This window comes from Nannospalax galili, unplaced genomic scaffold, assembly GCF_000622305.1.
Source record: "Nannospalax galili isolate Female #2095 unplaced genomic scaffold, S.galili_v1.0 scaffold386, whole genome shotgun sequence".
Lineage (NCBI taxonomy): Eukaryota > Metazoa > Chordata > Mammalia > Rodentia > Spalacidae > Nannospalax > Nannospalax galili.
In genome coordinates this window covers 2,440,111-2,463,438 of record NW_008356676.1, presented here as the reverse complement: position 1 = coordinate 2,463,438, position 23,328 = coordinate 2,440,111, and the positions used below count along the sequence as shown (strand labels likewise).

The window sequence follows — 23,328 nt, the reverse complement described above, 5'->3', positions numbered from 1 at the left end:
CTTCACATAGGCAGAACTGGTAAAAGAAAGGAGCCAGGGGCTCCTCCCAAATCCATGGGATCCCTGAGGAACAGATCTTCTAACGACCTCAAGAGTAAAAACAAATCAGTTTATCTGGTCCAATTGTATGTCCTTAAACACCCAAAAGGGAAGTATAACCAAAGATTAAAGGGGCCAACATAATATCATAAGAACATACATATATATAACTAAAAGTTACTCAACAAACAGCAAAGCCAGACAGGCAAAAAGAAAAAAAAAATGGACATATGATCTCCATCATGTGTGGATCCTAGAACCAAACCCTGATAAGTGAGTATGTGTCCAGACATAACTACAGGAACCAGGATGATGGAAAGGAAACAGGGAGGTAAAGGAAAAGAAAGAACCTGAAAGAGAAGAACGGTAGGAAACAGGCCTTAATAAGGGAGATATGGACAAAAATTGGGTTAGTTTAAGGCAGGGGGAAGGAAGGAACCTAGGGGATAAGGGGAAAGAAGGAGCTCAAGAGAGCTAGGACCATAGAAGAAGGGTATTATTAAGGGAGAAAAGGGGGGAAATGGGGGCACCTTAAGTGGGAAAACTATGGTGAAGGGATAAGACAATGTGAGAGATAAATAATGCCTAGCTAGTTTTGAAAACCAGAGGGAACCATATAACTCCTACAACCTACTGACAAATTATATATAGCAGATCAAGGAATATATGTCTAGAATAGTTTTATCTGAGAACAACTGGTCTTTGCCCAAGATTTATCTACATTGCACACAGTAATTAAAAGCACCAGACTGGTAGACCTAATCTTCTTGGATGTTTAACAGACATACTTTGAGGCCTATAATAATTTGGTCAGAGGGACATAAAGCACAGTTTTTGCTCCTTGTCCTCCTAGGCCAACTAGCTCCAGGGGACTATGAGCATTTCTCAAAATGTCCTGTAATTGTGGTGGGTCACCTGTCCTCTTGATCAACAAGGCCAGGGAGACTCCACCAGATGGACTTGAACCAGTGTCCACTCTACAAAGAGGAGGGTCAACAGAGAGGAATCACTTCCTCCATGCTTCCAAGCGAAGCCAACCATAGTCAAGCAGGATCTTTGTCTTATCTTCACATAGGCAGAACTGGTAAAAGAAAGGAGCCAGGGGCTCCTCCCAAGCCCATGTGACCCCTGAGGAACAGATCCTCAAATGACTTTAAGTGTAAAAATAAATTGGTTTATCAGGGCCAACTGTATGGCCTTAAACATTCAAAAGGAAAGTAAAACCAAAGATTAAGGGGGTCAATATAATTTTTTAAGAGTCCATATGCATAGCTAAAGGCTACATAATAAGCAACAATGCCAGATAGGAGATACCTTCTTTTGAGTTCTTGGCGAGGGTGGCCAAAGGAACTCCCAGATAGTAACCCAGCATAGAACTGGGAAAATGAACAGCAGACCCTAATCTTATCTAAAGGAGTATTGACAACTGATTGCTGCTAGATGAGGAACAGCTGACTCTCCTAAAACAAAGACCTCTAGATAGGCTGACTAGATTCAACAGAAGGGCAAGAAGTGGGGATTGGCTAGGGTGCCAGCAATACAGCAGACAGTAGCAGGGATATCAGAGTAAAAGGACTCTAGGGGGGGAAGGAGGCTATGGGAGGGTCCCATCTGGGAAGTGGGTGCATAGTCAAATAAGATGGTTTGATGTTCTGTGACACACAGACACCACACACACACACACACACACACACACACACACACACACACACACAAATGATCAAAATTTTTAAAATGTACTATATTTGAGGATGAAGCCTGGAAATTTACATCATGCTAATTAGTAGAAGTGATAAACATTACCGTTGAAATCTACCTGATGACTCTATAGACATACACAGGCGCCAAGGATCCAAGTGCAACCAATTATGACTAGTAATAATCAGATGCATACAGATTAGAGATGTATGCACCAACATCTCAGTGTTAGTAGCAAAAACAATGAGTCTTTCTGCAAGGAACAATATATTCTACAATGAAATGGAGATCTTTTTAAAGGTTAAAACATCATTTAATTTATGTCTTATAGGGCTCATACTGAGTTCAATATTGTATAACTGTATCAACTCAACTGTGAACCTAGAAACTTGCACCCACTTGTGAAAGAGATGTACTGTTGTTCTGGAGTATGTTACTGAATATGTTAAATCTGTAGTGAAACGCGTCTTCTAATCCTGTAGTTATTAAAAATTAAAAAAATAATGATTAAAAAATAATAAGTATTAGATGTAAAAAACATTACCATTGAAATTTACCTGATGACTTCATAACCATGCTCAGGTGCCAAGGATCCGAGTGTAACCAACCGTGACTAGTAATAATCAGATACATAGAGATTAGAGACACGTGCAAACATCTGTTAGTAGCATTAAAAATGAGTTTTTCATATTGACATATTTCTCACACTTGTTAGACTAGGTGCTATCAGACAGCCAGCGTTGGAGAGGATGTGGGGAAAGAAGAAAACCATGTGCACTGTTAGTGAGATTATAAAAAAAAATGTTTGAAATTAAAAAATGAAGCTGTTATGACTTCATATCCATATTCAGGTGCCAAGGAACCAAGTGTAACTGACTGTGACTAGTAATAATCAGATATATAGAGATTAGAGACACATGTGCAAACATTTGAATGTTAGTAGCATTAAAAATGAGTCTTTCTGTAGGAAACAGTGTATTTTAATAATGAAATGGAGATCTTTTTTAAAGGTTAAAATCTCATTCATGTTTTATAGGGTTTATACTGAGTACAATATTGTATAAGTGTAATAATTCAACTTTACCTAAAAATTTACAGCCTGATTTGAAAAAGATACATCTTAGCTCAGAAAATTGTTATTAAATGTCAATGCTGTTGTAATGAAATGCTTCTTCTAAGTATGTGGTTATTAAATAATTAACTGGGGGAAAAAAGCAACATGCCTAACCCTCTGGAAAAAAAAATCATAAATTCATCTTGGTTCATAGCAGTTTTGTAACAGAGATGTATACTGGGAAATTTCTTGAACATACTCAATCTCTTGTCTGAAGCACCTCGAGCTCATTTCATCACTGTTACCGCTATATGAAGAGTCTGCTATAGCAACAGCTGACATATAAGGAAGAACTTTATAAAGCTCAAAAAAGCATTCTCAACCTGCATGAGTACAAAGACAGTTGGGTGGTGTTAAGTACCATTCCTGCCTCACTCTGTGTGGAAGCTGCAAGGAGCCTGCAGCTGGTGCTGGTTAGAAAGGCCCTGAAAGAGGGCAGTAGTGTATGTGGTTGGGACATGATGCTCGGCATATGTTCAGATGATTTGAGAGTAGAAAAATTTTAATGTTAAGTTTGTTTTTTCATTGTAAGAAATGACTAAAAATATTTGATTCCCTCCTTCATCAGAATACCAATGATTTTATAATAGGAATAAGGGTGAAATAATAATTGTTTGGGGGTTTAAACAAAGGATTCATTAACAAATTAAATTTCAAATAGTGGCTGAAAGAGGGAGAGATTGGGGCCAGTGGTTAAAGGGATGATGGCTGTAATCATAGTGCTTCCTTTCTTCAACAGGAGGCATATGAGCAAATCTAGAAAAATATAACAGCTGTTAAATCTGGGTGATATGTATTTGCCTTTTTTGGATTTTGAAGTTTTTTTCTCAAACTGACAATATGTCTAACACTCGAAAGGAAGATAGCTGTGCTCTGGTAGCAAGAGATAATAAGACCAAGCAAAAAAACAAGCTTCTTAAACTTGTGGTTTAGGAAAATGAGATGAGAAAGAATCCTACAGGTTCATTGTTTCTAATCCGCTTTTCCAAAACAGCTGAGAGCACGCTGCTGGCTGAAGTTGGTGTGTCAGGGTTTGCAGCTCTGATGCACCAACCTCAGTAACCCACTAATGAGAAACAAGAAATAAAGCAAGACAGGACACCAGGGAAGCAGTGCAGCCTGAGGGAACAGTAGGTAAAAGGTCACAGGAATTAATTTGGCTAATACGTCTATGAATCACCTGGGAGACAGAACAGATAAGAGGACTATGAAATTTGCAGTGACATACCTTGTAGGAGGTGTGATAGTCCAAGAACATTTAATAACCTGCAGATATGGTCAAGAGAACTGAAGATGAAATCGAATAAGAATAGTATTATTGACAAAAATGGGAGAAGATGGAATGACTGCCCAAGAAAAACTAGTTTGGGATCAAGCTGAGGAAATATTAGGAACATAATGCTAGAACTTAACAACGAAGCTATTGTACATAGACTGGAGCCCAGAATATAAGTAACAGTTGAACAGTCCTATCACATGGGCAGTCCTGTAGTGAGGCCCTGACTATCTTCACTGGTCTACCATCAGGTTCAACACAATGAAACCAAGCAGCTCCATACTGTGGTAGTACAGCAAAGGGCAGAATTCCCAGTGCAGGAAGCCAGCCATTGTACCTCTGGGATTCATTTGCAAAACACAGATAGTCATGGTGGGGATGGGGAGTTCACAGGCAAATGGTGAAGAGTAACCAGCTACAAGCTGAAAACAGGATAGAACAGCACCCAAGCTTAGTATGTGTCTTAGTTTCTCTTCTGTGGCTATAATAAAATATTCTCACAAAAGCACCTTGAAGGAGGAAGGGTTTACTGTGACTCACAGTTCAAGGGTACAGTCCATTGTGGTGGTAAGTCAAGGTGGCAGGAGCAGCTGTCTGCATTAACAATCAGAAAGCAGAGAGCATGCAGTGTGCAGCTGGCTTTCTTCACTTTATACCACCCAGGATGCCCTGTCCAGGGAATGATCCTACCCACAATCAAGATTAACGGACTCAAGATAATCCTTAAAAATATTCTCAGTGGTTAGCTTTCATCTAGACAACCCCTCACAGGTGTGCCTGAGGCTCCATCTCCAAACATTCTAGACCCTGTCAAGTTGACAGTGAACATGACCATCACGGTATGCTATGTGAATGTTCATCAAAGAAACTAAAATACTACAGGATTTTCAATGGAATTGGAGATCAATGAGACACAAGTCAAAAATTATTACAAATCTAAAGATCTACATTACACATAACAATATGAGGCATTGGCATAACACATGCCATAAAATGGGGACAGCAGTAGATGGGAAAACTACTGTCCAACAACTGATAAAACTGTTTCTAAAATGGGTTTTTCAGACTTATACTGGGGAAGCTGAAACAGAGGAGCCTGTGGATGTTCTGAGCAGCCACTGCTACATGACATCTCCAACTCTGGAGCACGCTTATCACTGCTGAGACTATGCTGATGACTCAATCGTATTTTTTCCATGAGACTTGACTTTGCCTTTTTCTATTTTCTACCAATACTTCTATCTGCCCTCTGGGAGTTTGTGAATTTCAAAATTTGTGCTTCACATTTGGTTTTCCTCAGCCTGAAGACAACCTTATGAGTGGATAAGGCTGTGCTTTGTAAAGGATGGCATTCACTCCAGGATGTTTGATTTGAAGAGGGCCATGGGTAGAGATTTGTACTTAATTTGCTACCAATTATACTTAATTTGGTTTCACAAAAGAAGAATATTAAAATATGATAAAGGAAAAGCAAGTGGTTTAAAGATGACTTGCCACATGCAATATTTTAACTAGCTGACTATTATATTTAACTAGCTGTTATTCATACAACACAGTTACAGCTCCCTTTACATACGCCTGAATCTATAAGGGACCTCACTCAAACCCAAAACAGCCATCTGAGTACTTTTAAGTAACAAGAGCTGATCATAAGCAAGTGTGAACTGGAGGATACGGATGAAATACGAGCACATACCAAGTCATTTCAAGTACATATTGCACCCACTGTGTATTGAGAGCCACACAAAGTGCTGGACTCACTCTCCATCTCCTTTCACATAATTATCAAGAATTCTAAACTACTTCAGTATGCCCCTTTATTACACTTCCATCACCAATAGGTCTGGTTAGCCTCAAAAATTTTATCTGAATTCCTGAAATCAACCTCTAGTGTTCCCTGTAACTCAAGTCCCACCTGACTTTGATCAACCCGCAGACTGGTCAAAATGATCTTGCTTTACCTCACTACCTCACATCCAGGATTTCACCTAACCTTGGAGACCAAGCCTATGATGTCTATAATCACAAGTCTTTCTCCTGTCATTTGTGTGCACACACACATACACACACACACACCTACTCCAAGCTACCTTTCTTTCTGGAGTTTATATATAGCATGTCTTCAAGGACCATAAAGCCCTGTTACTTTTAATACTTAGTAACTTTCATTCATCCTTTAAGAGTCAGTTTGATGTCACCTTCACCAGATCCTTTCTATTGTATCACAGATGGCTTTTCAGGGTTGAGAACTGCTGTAGGTTGCCATAACCTGAAAATGCCTTGTTCATACTGAACCTAAGTGTGCCTAAGATACCTTTAAACCTAAGATGCCTCTGGAAAATAAATGTATTTTAATAAATACAGATTAAATGAATTAACAACACATAATGAATAAAACTGATTTTTACACTCAAAAAGTTGTTTACTTAAGAAGTCTTGACTGAGGAAAGGGAAGGGGAAAGTGATGAGTTATTAGAAATTACTACAGGCTATGGGGGCCGAGAAGATTGCTCAGTGGATCAGTGGGGCTTGTTGGCTGCCAGCCTAGCTAACAGGTCCAATGAGAGACACTGTGTGGTGGTTTGAATGAGAATGGCCCCCATAGGCTCCAAGTATTTGGACATTTTGTCCCCAGTTAGTGGCAATGTTTTGGGAGGTCTTAGAAGGTGTGGCCATGCTGCAGGAATCCTTGCTGGATCTCGAGTTGCTCTCTTGCTTCCTGTACCTGCTTGAAGATGTGAGAGTTTCACTTCCATTCCTCCTCCAGTCACCTCTGCCACCATGCCTTCCCGCCATGATGGATTCTTGCCACTCTACAACCGTAAGCTCAAATAAACTCTTCCTTCTATAAGTTGCTTTGGTTAGTGTTTCTATTACAGCAACAGGAAAGTAACAAATACACCCTGTCTTAAGGGAACAGGTGGGGAATAACAGAGCAGGACACCCACTTGCTCCTTTGGGCTCTGTGCACCTGTGTATACAGATTTGCATATAATACTTGTAATAAATACATACATAAACACACACACATTACTGCAAGTTGAGTATACCTTACATTAAATCCTTGGGACTAGAGTATTTCAAATTTTGGAATTTTTTAGATTTTAGCATATTTGCATAGATTTTATCTATCGAGAATCCCTAATCCAGAAACCTAAAATCTGAAATATCTAAAATCCAACAATTTTTTTTTAGCATCATGTTAGATTTCAAAAAGTTTTGGATTTTGTATATTTATTAGTTTAGCCTAACTAACTGATAGATGTTTAGTACAAGTACCTAACACCAGAGTTAGTCCACCAGACATATTCTCTCATTTAATCTTCTCAACAACCTTTCAAGGAATCATTTTAACTTAATAGGTAAGGCAATTAGGACTCAAGGAGTTTAAGATGGCACAGAAGTTTGTGAAGACAGGATATGATCTCTAAAACTGCTATTCTTTCTATCACAATGGTACAATTCACTACTAAGGAGATTCAGAGGAGGGAAAAGCTGTACACACAATGAAACATCAGGAAAGATGCAATCAGGAGTTATTAGTGGACCAAACTTTTGGAGGACTGGGGGAAAATGGGGAACATTCTGAATGAAAGAATAAAGATAGGCATGAACTACTCAAGTTTAAGACTGTGAGTAGGATACAGAATCATCCAGTCTGGAACAAGTTGATCAAAGGTGGAGAAAGCTCTACTGAAAGAGAAAGTCAGAGCTATACATGAAGATCTGAGGTCTCTGAATTTCTCATGGGTACCACGGTTAAGAAAATAGCCAAGAGCATGTGGACCTGTGCTGTCAGCTTCAAATTTGGTAACTCACCTAAGACAATTCTGATTCTAATACTGACATATACTTTTATCCAAGAAGGAAATGTAACTATAGAAGTTAAATATTCAAGTGTCTTTTTTCATATCAAATTAACATAAGATCATAAAAAATTAGTAAATAAATATACTTCCCAAATCTCTGTACAAATGTGAACCTTACTGACTCTTTTTGTTTGAAATATATATAATCAAAAGTCATTATACCCATTAACCTTTTAAATTCTTAAATCATATCCCTAAGACAACATCTTGATTTTAACTAAATATATGAATTGCCCAGCTTGTTCATTTTATGAAATATGATCATCAAAAGATAACCTCATAAGATTTAAAAGTACTCTGGTTGTGTGGTTTATTCATGTGTGCTTGGTGATGTTTTTACTTATCAAGATTGTTTTTAATGGCTTTTGTAACTAATCTTGTTCAAAAGACATCCATAAGCCAAATTGAGAGGGACTGATTATTCAGATGGTAACATCATAAACCCATTAGAAGGATTCTAGAACAAACAAAGCAAGACTGTAGACAGATCATCTACAGATCAATGAACTGCTAAATATTCTTTCAGATGGCTATATTTAGGCTTTTAAACATATGTTTCTCTTAAAGCTATTATATGAGTTTAAATTCTATGTTAAATGTAGCCCTCATGCTGTACAGAAGAGAGAAAAAAATCTCCTACATTGAAATTACTGGGAATTGCAGTCTATTAGCAAAAATTCTTGGGTATTATCCATTTTAAATTGAGCTTTTTCACTTCTAAATTTTTATAACTTAAATATTCAACACTGTTGAGTAAGATACCTAGGACCTGTTAAAATGAATGCTTGTTTCACTTGAAATACTATTATTGATCAGTTATACAGCAATGGATGCTATAAAATATAAGCATTTAGCTTTGGCAATTTTCTGACATTTTGAATTTAGAAAATTTTTCATAGAGAATACATCTACACCTTTACTTAGCCAGTGTTGGAATTATCACAGAATATAAACTAGCAGATAGCAACTCTACTATTTTATGGACCATTTGTTTCTTCATAACAAAATGCTGCTATTAAAGCAAAAATGAGCAGGATTTCCAATCCTCTAAGTTTTTAAAAGCACCTTGAGTACCATCTCCTTCACTCAGACATTTAAGCATTAATCAGAGATATCATAGATACCAGGTCTATTCTTTTCACTTAGAGATGAAGAATCCAAATCTCCAAGAGAAATTTTTAAAAAATTGTTTTAATTGAACATTTGTATATTTCATACAGAACATTTCAATCAATCTTTTTTTTGGTCTTTTTGAGACAGGATCTCCCTATAGCCCCAGGTGGCCTGGAACTTACTATGTAGACCAGGCTGGCCTTGAACTCACACATATCTGCCTGCCTCTGCCTCCTGAGTGCTAGATTAAAGGCGTGCACCACCATGCCAGGCCTTCTCAATCAATCTTAATCATCTTTATACCCGTTCCCCCCTGGCACTCTCCCATACCTCCACCACTGCACCACTGGAATTCATATATTCTGTCATTTGTATTAAGCCCTATTGTGTCAAATTAGTGTCCCCAGACATTCCTCAGTGCAAATTCATCTACTGAGGTCTAGTCAGCCTATCTAGAGTCCCTTACTTTAGGAAAATCAGCTTTTCCTCACTTAATAGGAGGAAACTCATGTTTGGTACTATAAACATAGCCAAATACACATGGCTGGAGAGGTCACAGATCTTAGGGAAAGCCCTAAGACTGTCACATCCATAGACTAATGTAATTTCATACTATGTGCAAAATATGTATCCTTATATTTACAGACAAATATCCCAGTCACCACTCATCAAAGACGTTTCTCTTGCACCAGAGTCTATTACAGAGTTCCACAATTGGTCACACACATGAGAAGTCAGGAGTCATTTGTATCATTACTCCCCTGTATATAATCTACCTTTAACTATTTTTACTTGGTGTTTGGCCATTTAGCTATAATGTGACATGTTACATTTTTGTTTATCATGATTGATATTCACTGGACTTCCCAGACTGGTGACTCCATGTTTTACAGCAAATTTGAAGATTTTGGCACTCTATGTCTTCAAATATTTTTCTGACCTTTTTTACCTCCTCTCTTTGGAGACTTCCCCCTTTTAGGGTTGTCATTCTGGGCTGAGAATTCCTAAGTATTGTCTCGTTTTTCTCAGAGGAAACCTCTTTCAAAATACTTGAACATATTGGTGGCAACTATTTTATATGCTAGGTGTGGTGGTGCATACCTTTAATGCCAGCACTTGGGAGGCAGAGGCAGTAGGATCTCTGTGAGATCGAGGTCAGCCTGATCTCCACAGTGAGTTCCAGACCAGCTGGGACTACAGGGAGATTCTGTCTCAAAAAAACAAAAACAAACAAAAAAACTTTTATAATTGTTGCCTGCTAATTCCATCATCTTCAGTCTATATTCATTCATTTTCTTCTTTGCATATCTAGTAATTACTTAGTCAAGGTTGACTCTTTTCAATGTATTCCACCCTGCCTCCCCAATACCCATCCTTTTAATTTTTAAAGTCACTTTGAATAAGAAAGACCTTCCAAACCAATATAAATGATAAGCTAGTTTACTTTCTTCCTTTTGCTGCTTTTTTGTTTTGTTTCTGGTTTTGATTTCTTTTGGTTGTTGAGAAAGAATCACTTTACAGATCAGGTTGGTCTCAAATACGTGCTTGTGCCTCAGCCTGGGATTATAGATGTGTACTAACACAACCAGCATGCTTGTTTTCTTCAGGGTTTATAGTTAAAACTTTTCAGGATAGGAACAGAGTAGCTTTTGTTATAAGGATAGATAAAAAGCAGAAGCTTTATAGGCTGTTGGCCCAGCACCACAGGTGCTTAATGAAGGCTCCTAACCATGTGGAGATCAGGTAACAGCTGCTCAGCAGCAGAACCTGGTGGTTCTTTTCCCAGGTTTGTGACTCTATCCAGGTTTACTGCTCTTTACTCTGGTGCCACTACTATCTCACAGTTGCAAGTACAAATCCCAGGAGAGAATTTCTGTTTTGCTTTTTACCATATCTTAGCTTTCCTTTTGGTTTTTTTTCTTTGTCCCTTCACCCTTAGCTAACTGCCCTGTCTTCAGTAGCTTTTTATTACCATGATAAAAACACCAAAACCAACTTGGGGAGGAAAGGGTTTATTCTATCTTACATTTCTGGTTACAGTTCATTACTGAGGAAGTCAGGGCAGGAACCTGGAGGCAGGAGTTGAAGTATAGACCATGGAGGAACGCTGTTTACCAGCTTGCTTCCCTGGCCTGTGCTTAGCCTCCTTTCTTAGACAACAAAGGCTCACCTGCCCAGGGATGGCACAGCCCACAGTGAGCTAGGCCCTCCCACATCATGAAATAATTAAGAAAATGCCTCACAGACACAACCACAGGCAAATCCAACAGAAACAATTCATCAATTGAGGCTCCTTCTACCCAGGTGTGTAAGTTGACAACTGACACTATCCAGCATATACCCTAAGTCTCCTACAATTCTCTCTTAGGAACTCAGAAGAACTCAAACCAGAAATTAATGCTTTTAAGACAATCCAGTGCTCTTCCCACTACACAATATTTGTTATCTCCCGAGATAAAACCAATAACAATCTAAGTTAGTTTTAAATTGCTCAATGCTGGGTATATTTCTTGCCTTGCCCTAGTATTTAGTTTCTATGAGATCTACTGCCTACATTTTATTTCTTAAATTGGAATAGGTCCAGTGATAAAGCTTAAGATGATCCATATTGAGAAACTTCATTTGCTTAAAAGCTATCCCTGAAATAACACTCTAATCACACAAAGCTAAATACTCATAGAATGTTTTAAGGAAAACAAGAGATACTAACTGGATCCTTCTTCCACGCTGTGTTCCTCTTCTCACACACTGAGGCCCATAGAGTTTGCTGTGTCTCCCTGTGAGCTATTTTAACTCCTGGTCAGAACATGCTTAGACTCCACATATTTTCCTTCTAACCTGAGTGCTTTGATGTTAATGAGATAGGCACCTAGATGTAATATTAATTACTTTCTGCCCATAAAACATCTATTAATTTATCTTTAAAAAATGTTCTTTACTTTAAAAGTAAATTTTGCATGGTTTAATTACCTTTTTAAAAAAAGACTGACTTATTTATTTGATATGTGTGTATGTGTGCCTGGGTATATGAATATGTACCATGTGAGTTCTGGGGCCCATGGAGGCCAGAAGATGGTGTTTGATTCCCTGGAGCTGGAGTTCCAAGCAGTTATAAATTACCATGTTGAGTACTGGGAATGGAACCCAGGTCCTCTGCAAGAGGAAAAAGTTATCTCAACCACTGAACCGCTCACCAGTCCCTTATAACCTTTTAAGGAAAGGAGAGAGACAAGCAGGTGTAATGGGAATGAAATAGGTTTGTAAAATGGGCCTTTAAGAAAGTACATTTACTTGGTACTGGGAGAGAGAGGAACAATTTAATAAGATCTTAAGAGTTCATGGCTCTTATTCTCTTACCTGTGCAACTGGATATATTCTCGGGGTCTGTTGAGCAGGTGAAGGAATCTGTCCACAATCTTGTTTTTTCCTACACCCTGTAATTACACAAACAGCTTAAAACAGAAAGGCTTTGGTTTGGAGGTAAGTTTCTGCCTAACCAGAAAAATGTTTTACCCAAACCCACTTTGTCACGGTTATATTATTTTAATTATTGTTAATGAAAACCAAACTAGCAAACATATATAGTACAAGTCCTATGACATGAAGCTTTAAACACGTTGCTTCTAAGCTATTCTTACTTAAAAGGAAACCCTACCTCTGGCCATTTTTTGTTGTTCTATAATTTTACAGTTAAGTCTGACATTACAGGCTTAGAACAGGCTTAGAACAGTGACTATTTCAAGCTTAAAGAATGGCAGTGCAGGTGATCAAGTAGGTATAATAATGGCTTTTCCTCAGAAGTGTGTTTTTCACTGTACTTTTTCTTGTTTTAATCCCACATTCTATTTTCTTTCATCACACTTTAAAAAAAAATTTTATGTGTATGAGTGTATTGCCTGCATGTATGTGAGTGCACCCATGTTGTGCAATGCCACGGAGGTCAGAAGAGGGCTTCAGATTTCCCTGGAACTGGAGTTAAGGACAGTTCATAGCTGCCATGTGAGTGCTGGGAATCAAACCCTGGTTCTCCGCAAGAGCAGTCAGTGCTCTTCACTGCTGAGCCATCTCTCCAGCCCCTCATCATACTTTTTAATACTATAAAACTCTGGAAACCTAAAATGAGGTCCATTAATAAAATTCAATGATATGAGCTCTTTTAGACATGTCTTCGATTCTTCCCACTCAGATGCTGAAGGCACTGTCCTGCAGAAGGGAGACCAAGTTCCTATACTATTTTCCTATGTGAACATTTTCACTTAGAGGTAGAATACAAATAAAGCAGCATGATCTAAAAACCAGGTTGTGTGGGAAGAGCAACAATTAAAAAGCCGAGTTCTGCGTTATAGGCAACATCAATAATAGCATCAATTTCTTACATGTCAGGATCTATGTTAAGTATTTCTGTGTTATTTCACTTAACCATCTCACTGAGCTAGCCCCATAAGTTCGGAAGTAGGACTGTTCCAACTTCACAAATCCAGAAATCAAGGCTCAGAGAAGTGAAGCAATGTGCAATCACACTACACATCACCATGGAGCCAGGGCTCCAATCCAGACGTGTCTGATCCTGATGCTCATGTTTTTAGCGCCTATGTAATGGATTATGTTTTTCAGTATGAGATTCATTTAGGCAACCTGGGCCTTAAGTTACCTCTTTACTACTTCTAAGATCTAATAAAAAAAAATTAAATAGATCAGGGCAATGTATAGTGCCCAAATAGCCTAAGCCCAACATAAAAGAAGGTACTATTACTGAAATTTTCATTATATACTCAAATATCTTATGAAGGAATGTATTCAACAAGCACCAAGGTTAGAAATTAGAAATTCAAACCAGCTGAATGTACGCATTAAGTACTGCAAACAGGACCCTTTTGTCTTTCATGGCTTACCACTATATTTGCAGAGCTGAGCACAGTACCAGATATAAACAATGCACTCAAGTAAGTGTTTGCCAAATGAATGATCATAGAAAATTTGGAAACAGAAAAGGGGTAAAAAAAATCCTAGGAAAACATAAACAGTGACTGGATTAATAGGCATACTGATTAATGAGTCTGTGGGAAGTTATGAACTTATAAAACTGTACAAATTTGGTGAATGATCCAATTTATTTCACCTACTAAAAATTCTAAGTTATCAGAGCAGAATGTCAAACTGACAAATTTACTAAAGTAAGAATACTGGGTCATTTCTCCTTTTAGGACTCTCCTCAGGATCTAGCTGGGCTTCACCCCAAAGAATTTCAAACCTAGCATAGGAGCACAAAGAAGGAAAAGCACATTTGCACATTTGCATGTCAATTACGACAGCTATATAAGCTTCAAATGGCATGCTGGAATAAACATAAAATTTTAAATAGATAAAATCAGATGACTAAAATGTCTGTGTCATTTTTTTTTAGGTCTTTCAAATTCAATGATCATAGCAACAAGCAAACATCACAAATGCATTATACTGTTAGAAACAGGAAAGATTTCCTACAAGCAATGAAGCTACTACAGGGTTCCTCTTCTCTAATCAGCCACCCTTTTCTAAGCAGCACTTTGGAGCTTAGAGTACCCTATAGATGTAGGCTAAGCTCCCAGCTGCCCCCAGGAGCTCCTTGCTGTGTCCCTTTAATGTTAGGGTCCCTAGAACCCTGTCTTCTTAACACACTCTGTATTCTTGAGCCACACACTCTGGGAAATCTCACCCACTGTGACCTGTCATCACACATAGCTCACTCTTCCTTGCTAAGCTCATTTGAGATTCCTCATTCCTGTCAACTGAACCAGGTATCATGACTAGCTTCTTAGGCTCCCACTCAAATCAACTTGTCTTCCTTTTTGACCCCAGTATAACAGTACTGCTATGTATCCCACTGCTCAGAGAAAGAATCTTAGAATAGTTTTTATATTTTCCACTTCCCCTAACTTCATTCAAAATATCACCAGGACCTTTGCAGTCTCAGTGTATAAAACATTTTTTTTTCCTATCTTCTCCCCCCTCAATCCTGTCCCTTCTTGTCCAATTCATCAATTACACAAGTACCTGGCTACACTGATAACACTGCCCTAGTAGAGCTAGATATGATGGTACATACAGTATCTACAGCCCCTGGCTACACTTCAGCTTATAGTTTGGTACGGAACACCATCAGGCTGGAATATACATTATATTGGTTAATTGTTATGTGCTGTCCAGCTTGCTAAAAGTGGACTGTGGGAGAAAGAATGCCCTCCTCTGTCTCTTCCAAAACTCCCTGTCCTGAGGTAAGCTAGCCTACTCACTCTGTACCAAAGAAAACTGATAAAATAAAACGATCCATGAGAAAAAAAAAAACAAAAAACAACAACACTGTCCTTGAGAACAGCTAGAAAGCAGACCATTTCCAATAGAATAGAAGTTACTGTTGTTTATATGATATAAAAATGCCTATGGTAGGAAAGAAAATGCAGAAACTCATCTGTGGACAGACTGTTCTGCTGTCCCGTCCCTGGACTTTCGATTAGAAATCCCAGCACACCTATTTCAGGCCTTCCCCGGTCAGTTTCTACTGGATGAGTTTAAGTTTCCAAATTGAAGATATTATCTACCTGCTGCCATTTGTTCTTTTACTTGGAAACCTCACCAAGGGGATACTTTCTTAGTCAGGAACTCCAGCTGCTGCCTCAACAGGGCAAACGGTTTCTGGGGGAGGTTCCTAAGCCTCCAATTTGCTGTTAGCTTGTGCTCGCTCCCTCAGCTGGGCTATTCCAGTTGGCTCTGCTGGCTGCTGGGAGCATCTGATCTGATCATGTTCTGCTATCACCTGCTGCTTCTCCCTGATACTGGTACTTATTCTTCTACTTTTGTTTGCTTTGTCCTTAAGAAATTCATTTATTCCAAACTGAAGGCATGGCTACCACAGATCATTTTCTGGATGGTACAGAACACAAGCAAATATTCTAGGTTCCCATATAAGTTCACTGCATGAGGCATCCAACATGTTTTGAAGTTCAATTTAACCTAAGGCTTAGGAAGGCTCATAGCACTGTGGTATATAAATAAAAATATAGTGAAATTAGGAGGTATGGAGGAGGAGGAGAAAGGAGAGTGTCTTAGTAGACGGAATAGTGTGAGGGAAGATTTTGGGGTAACAGTGACCTGGAAAGCTGGAGAGATCTAGGAGAAGTAAGGCTGTAGCAGAAGCTGGGAAAGAGCTGTAAGGAACAAGGATGTCAAGGTAGGTGAGGTCTAACATGGCATAGCCTTGGAAGTCGAGAGGTTGCACTGCTTCCAAGAGCAGCCACTGAGGCTGAGGATCAGATGTTCAGTTCTGGAAAACTACTCTGATGGAACAGTTTGGCAGAGAGAAAGAAGTAACACAAGGGAAGGAGTTTGGAAACTCTAATAAAAAAAAATTCAAGCAGAGACAGATGTGGTGGTACATGCCTTTAATCTCTGTACTCTGGAGGCAGAGGCAAGCAGATGTCTGTGAGATCGAAGCCAGCCTGGTCTTTATAGTAAGTTCCAGGCCAGCTGGGGCCACAAGAAGAGCCTGTCTCAAAAAAAATCACAAAATATTCAAGCAGAAGATAATGGTGCTCTAAAACAATGGGCAGAGAGGAATGAGCAGATTTAAGAGATGGTTAGGAAAAACAACTAATATCACTGGGGATGGAGGAGGAGGAGATGAAGAAAATGAAGAAATGGTTTTTATTTTGGTCAGTAAGGTGGTATGGCCAGGCCAATTACTAAGAAAGCTATGGGGGAGAAGTGGATTTGCTGGGTAGGAGAGGAATGTCAAGTTTACAAAGGCAGTTTAATTTTGGACATGTTTATTTTGAAGTGCCTATTTCCCACATCTGCTTCTTCCTCTCCAGGTCACTGTCTCAGCTCAAGAGCAGCACACCCTCCTCCCGGGCTGCTGGAAAGGGTCCCACTTGCTTTCCACCTCCACCCTCACCAGAGAACAGTCTACAATTTGTTTAGTTACATTTCTGAACCAGAGATCTCATCAGGTCACTTCCTACTTCATTTTAAGAAGCTCTCACAGTTCCTTCGAGGAAATGCTGAAAGAATAATCTAGGAAGGAATGTAAATATCCTGAGCAAAGCCTAACAGTCACAGCCATTTGTTCGTTCCAATCAGTTTTTGCCTAGAACAGAAAATCCTCAGGATTACCTCAATTGAGTAAGTACATAAATAATGTCTTATTTTTCCATTATAAAATTACACAGTCATTTCTCACTGGGAAATTTAGAAAACAAAACAGCATTCAATGCACAACTGATAATAAAAGAATCATTGTCTGGGCCAAGCGTGAAGGCTGCCTTTTATCTCGCACTTGGGAGTCAGAGGCAGGAGGATCTCTGTCAGATGGAGGCCAACCTGGTCTTTACAGCAAGTTCCAGACCAGCTGGGGTTAGGGACACCCTGTCCAAAAATAAAAATAAAATCACCTGGTAATATTTTCATCTTATTTCTGTACGTTATTCATTTTTACTTGCTAATTATTCTATAAATGCAACTTGTATCCTCTAACAAAATTATTTATAACACGAGATAAGCTGTTACATTACTGCTATTGAGGATGACATTTAGTGACTGAAGTTTTTAAAAAGGAGAAGGAATCAGGAACCTTGTGAAACTAGCTCTCATTTTCTCACTGTTCTGACCTGCTGAGTTCTCCATGATAATGACTGGAATGAGGGACCTTCACTGCCTGAGAGTAGGGAATGTGTGAAGTCCACAGACAGAAATCAAACTGAGCACAGGAAGCAAGCACACCTCTAGTTCCTGTAAGGGAAAGCTCTGTGACCACACAGCTTTAAGAACCGTGAGCAATCCCAGGGCTTCATAAACTTCAGAGGTTTAACCTGTGTCCTTGGAGAGACTGGAAATAAAACCCTTTGAAGAAAAAAGGGCTCTGGGACTATCTTCTTGGTCAAAAAGAAAATACCTAACTTAGGATTCTCTATCTGTATTGTGTCAAGGGGGAAACGGAGAAAAAGAATAAGAGAAAAGGGCTAAAGAAGAATAGATATCTGCCAAAGGAAAATTCATCTAGGAATGTGCATTGGGCTAAGAGCAACTATTTTGGGACTGACATGCTGAAGATGTAGTGCCAAGCCTTGAAGGAGCCCAGCAGCAGCACCTGACCCAGACGCAGCCTACTGTTTCCAAAACAATTACCTCAGATTTCTAAGTCTTTGCTCATATCATTTCTTCTGGCCAAAAAGCCCATCCTGCCATCTTCTGTGTACCCCCTGGCTTTCTGGTGAGATGTCCTCACTACTCTATAGCTTTGTCTGAACACACTGTTGTTTTCTCTCCTTCAACCCGCAGCTCAGAGAGGCCTCCTATGGGTTCCTAAAACACTGACCATCCCCACAGTGTACTCTAGGATTTTGTCAGTTGTCTCAACGAGTAGGAACATGCCCAAATTCAGGATCATCCCTCTAGCTAGGCCTCTATCACTGGTGGCTGACATATAACCTACAGATAATAACCACTAAAACTGGAAGAAGGGTGGAAGGGGGAGAAGGGGAACTCATGTGATTTGCTTTTGTCAAAGGGGACCTGAACCTCTTTCATGGACCTTCTGCTCGTTTTGTACAAACAAAGAGGAGGGAATTAACTGGTGAGGAAGATATGATGGGTGTCGAAATTTTCCAGATTGTAATTCAGTTAACTTCACTAGCCAAAAGAGTTTAAGCAGGTATCAGAAAATAATCAAAGCTGAGTGTCACTGTGTTTGATGAAACCTGGTCCCTAGCCTGGGACCCCTCGGCTGCTGGAGTTAGAAGGACAGCACACTTATTTATCCAGTTCCCTGCTGTCACCACCAGCTGGGAAACACGGGCAAGAAAATTTCTGGACAAACTGTTCAGTCCCTCTACAGATATTAGGCAATTATGCTGGCATAGCAACACAGTATGTTTCTGATGGTACACAGAAGCAGCCTGTTAGGGCCCACTTCAAATTAATTAGCAAAATTCACACATTCTTTAATTTTGGCAATAAAATATGTGAGTATCTTAATACTAAATAACAAGCATTTGCTAAGCTTCTACCCACAGGAAAACTAAGTCCCTGATCACAATAAACTTCTAATTAATAAAGGGGTAAAAATATAAAAAAGAATAAAACAGAATGCTGTTTAGTTGACACTAAATAAATATTTTCTGACTTTTACAAACTGTAATAGATTCCCAAAACCAAATGCTATAAAAATTAAGAAAATAGTTATTTCTAGTCTGAAAAGTTTTTTAGCCTTTATAAATTAATCAAGACATTAAATGGGTTTAATGAAGTTGACTCTAAAAAATATTCATCAATAGAAATTCATCAGTTTGGTATAATTTTATATAATGTTTACACTAATGAAAATGGGCCAAAATATCTTAAGATAAAGTTAACAGGGAAGAATAGCCTTTCTCTTAGTACTAATGTGGGTATGAAACATGGTTCCAGGCCCATGTGCTGAAGACTTGATCGTAGTTGGTGGCACTATGAGGTGACTCGATAATGAAGAGCTAACACCATAGATGAATGGGTGATGAAGAGGTCAGGTATAGATGGAGGAAGCAGGTCATTGAGGTGTGCCGTTGGGGGGTTTGTGTTGCCTCCAGACCTTCCTTCTTCTCCTTCTCCACTTCTCTGACACCATGAGATGAGCAGCTTTCCTCCACTGTGTCCATGCACCTCAGTGTTTCAGCCTTGCTTCAGGCCCAATAGAGCCAGCCACAGATTGAGACTTCTGAAACTGTGAGCCAAAGTAAGTCTTTTTCTTTTAAATTATTTCTTTCAGGGATTTATCAAAGGACAAAAAGCATAGAGACTTGGAAGGCACATCAAATGCAATAACCAGGCTTTGATGGACACTGGCTAGAACAAACCAACTGTGAGATAACCTACTGCGGTAACTGTAGAAAATTGGAAAGAGACAAACATCAGCTCATATTTAGGGATCAATGTTAGTTTGTTAGCTGTAATAATGAAATTCTGGTTATTGCACAGAAAAATACTAAGAATGAGGCAAGAAGGAAATTGCATCAAAGATGACATACAAATGAGTATTGGGAAGGGGCCAGGGAGATGGCTCAGTCAGTAAGGTGCTTGCTATGCAAGCATGAGGGTCTGAGTTCAGATCCCAACAACCCATGTAAAAACAAGGCATGGCAGCACATGCCTACAATCCTAAGACCGGGGAGGAAGAGACAGGAGGTTCTCTGGGGCTTGCTGAGAAGTGAGTTTAGCCAAACTGAATCAGTGCATTGCAGGTTTAGTAACAGACCGTGTCTCAAAAAATATAGGGGAGAATGATCAATGCGATACCTGACAGTGATGTCTGGCATTCACATGCAAGTGCATATATTACATGAACATGCACATCTCACACATACACCACTCCCCACACACAAGAGTTGGGGGAACAGATATAATGTCTATCAGAATGCTGTTGGTTGTTCTATATAAAGGACAGATTCTATTCTAGACTATTATAATCATTCAACAGTTAATTATTACATTTTGTTGCTGTTATCACTATGGTTAGCATGAATCATCTGAGAATTAGTGTGATATGGCATTAAAAACCATGATCTTGTAAAAGAAAGGAACAACGGGCTCCTCCCAGGCCCATGTGACCCCTGAGGAACAGATCTTCAAATGACCTTAAGAGTAAAAATAAATTGGTTTATCTGGGCCAACTGTATGGCTTTAAACACCCAAAAGGAAAGTATAACCAAAGATTAAAGGGGCCAATATAATTTCTTAAGAGTCCATATGCATAGCTAAAGGCTACATAACAATCAGCAATGCCAGACAGGTGATACCTTCTTTTAAGTTGTTGGCCAAGGTGGCCAAAGAGACTCCCAGATAGTAACCCAGCATAGAACTGGGAAAGTAAACAGCAGACCCCAATCTTATCTAAAGGAATATTGACAACTAATTACTGCTAGATGAGGAACAGCTGACCCTCCTAAAACAAAGACCTCTAGATAGGCTGACTAGATCCACCAGAAGGACAAGTAGTGGGGAAGGGCTGGGGGTGCCGACAACACAGCAGACAGTAGCAGGGATATCAGAGTATAAGGGCTGTAGTGGGGGGAGGGAGGATATGGGAGGGTGTTATATGGGAAGTGGGTGTATAGTTGAACAAGATGGTTTGGGATGTTCTGTGTGATATACACACACACATGCACACAAAAAAAATCACCAAAATTTAAAGGATGTATTATATGTGAAGAGGAGGCATGGAGGTTTGCGTCATGCTGATTGGTAGAGGTGGTGGACAATACCGCTGAAGTTTGCCCGATGACTTTGTAGACATACACAGGTGCCAAGGATCCAAGTGCAACCGATTATGACTGGTAATAGATACATACAGATTGGAGATGCAAGCGCCAACATCTCAGTGTTGGTAGCAAAAACAATGAGTCTTTCTGCAAGGACCAATATATTTTAAAATGAAATGAAGATTTTTTTTTTTAAAGGTTAAAAACTCATCCAATTTTGTCTTACAGGGCTTATACTGAGTTCAATAATATACAACGCCCCTCCACTAGAGCCCTTATACTCTGTCATCTCTGCTCCTGTCTGCTGTGTTGTCGGTACCCCAGCTGTTCCTCAGTACTTGTCCATCCGGTCATGTTAATTAGTAGAGGTGATAAAAACTACCACTGAAATCTACCTGATGACTTTATATCCATACACAGGTGCCAAGGATCCGAGTATAACTGACTGTGACTAGTAATAATCAGATACATAGAGATTAGAAACTTATGTGCAAACATCTAAGTGTTAGTAGCCTTAAAAATGAGTTTTTCCATATGAAACAGCATATTTTAATAATGGAGATCTTTTTTAAAGGTTAAAACCTCATTTAATATTATGGGTTTATACTGAGTACAATATTGTATAACTGTAATAATTCAACTATAAACTTGAAAATGTACAGCCAATTTTGTACAGCCAAGAGATGCATCCTAGCTCAGAAAATTGTTATTGAATATGTCAATGCTAATGTAGTGAAATGCTTCTTCTAAGTATGTGGTTATTGAATAAATAATTAAAAAATAAATTGCTTTATCTGGGCCAAATGTATGGCCTTAAACACCCAAAAGGAAAGTATAACCAAAGATTAAAGGAGCCAATATAATTTTTTAAGAGTCCATATGTATAGCTAAAGGCTACATAACAAGCAACAATGCCAGATAGGAGATACCTTCTTTTGAGTTCTTGGCCAGGGTGGTCCAAGGGACTCCCAGATAGTAACCCAGCATAGAGCTGGGAAAATGAACAGCAGACCCCAATCTTATCTAAAGGAATATTGACAACCGATTGCTGCAAGATGAGTATCAGCTGACCATCCTAAAACAAAGACCTCTAGATAGGCTGACTAGATTCACCAGATGAACCAGTAGTGGGGAACAGCTGGGGGTGCCGACTACACAGTGGACAGTAGCAGGGATAACAGTATAAGGGCTCTAGTAGGGGGAGGGAGGCTATGGGAGGGTGCCATCTGGGAAGTGGGTGTATAGTTGAACAAGATGGTTTTGGATGTTCTGTGTGATACACACACACACACGTTAAAAAATGTATTATATTTGAGGAGGAAGCATGGAAATTTACATCATGCTAATTAGTAGAGGTGATAAACATTACCACTGAAATCTACCTGATGACTTTATAGACATACAGAGGCACTAAGGATCCAAGTGCAACCGATTATGACCAGTAATAATCAGATATATACAGATTAGAGATGCATGCGCCAACATCTCAGTGTTAGTAGCAAAAACAATGAGTCTTTCTGCAAGGAACAATATGTTCTAAAATGAAATGGAGATCTTTTTTAAAGGTTAAAAACTCATTCAATTTTATGTCTTACAGGGCTTATATTGAATTCAATATTGTACAACTGTATTAATTCGACAGCATGCCTAAAAATTTTATAGCCACTTTTGAAAGAGCTGTATCTTTGCTCTGGAAACTGTTATTGAGCATATTAAAGCTGCAATGATATGCTTCTAAAAATATTTTTAAAATGTAGGAAACAGCATAGTTTAAAATGAAATGGGGATCTTCTTTAAAGGATAAAAACTCATTCAATTTTATGTCTTATAGGGTTTATACTGGGTTCAGTATTTTATGACTATATTAATTCAACTGCGAACCTAAAAATTTACAGTCACTTTTGAAAGAGATGTATCCTTGCTCTAGAGTGTGTTACTGAATATGTCAAAGCT

General features: G+C 38.9%; 1 protein-coding gene across 2 annotated transcripts in view; it reads right to left on the bottom strand.

Annotated features, from left to right (window-relative positions):
• Vwa8 (von Willebrand factor A domain containing 8) overlaps nucleotides 1–23,328 on the bottom strand; it is a 438,392-nt gene that overhangs the window by 212,166 nt on the left and 202,898 nt on the right. For both annotated transcript variants that reach the window (XM_008854688.3, XM_017794762.2), the window contains exon 21: nucleotides 12,467–12,543. In XM_008854688.3, the coding sequence (XP_008852910.1) occupies nucleotides 12,467–12,543 (77 nt within the window). The remainder of the gene's footprint in view (nucleotides 1–12,466; nucleotides 12,544–23,328) is intronic.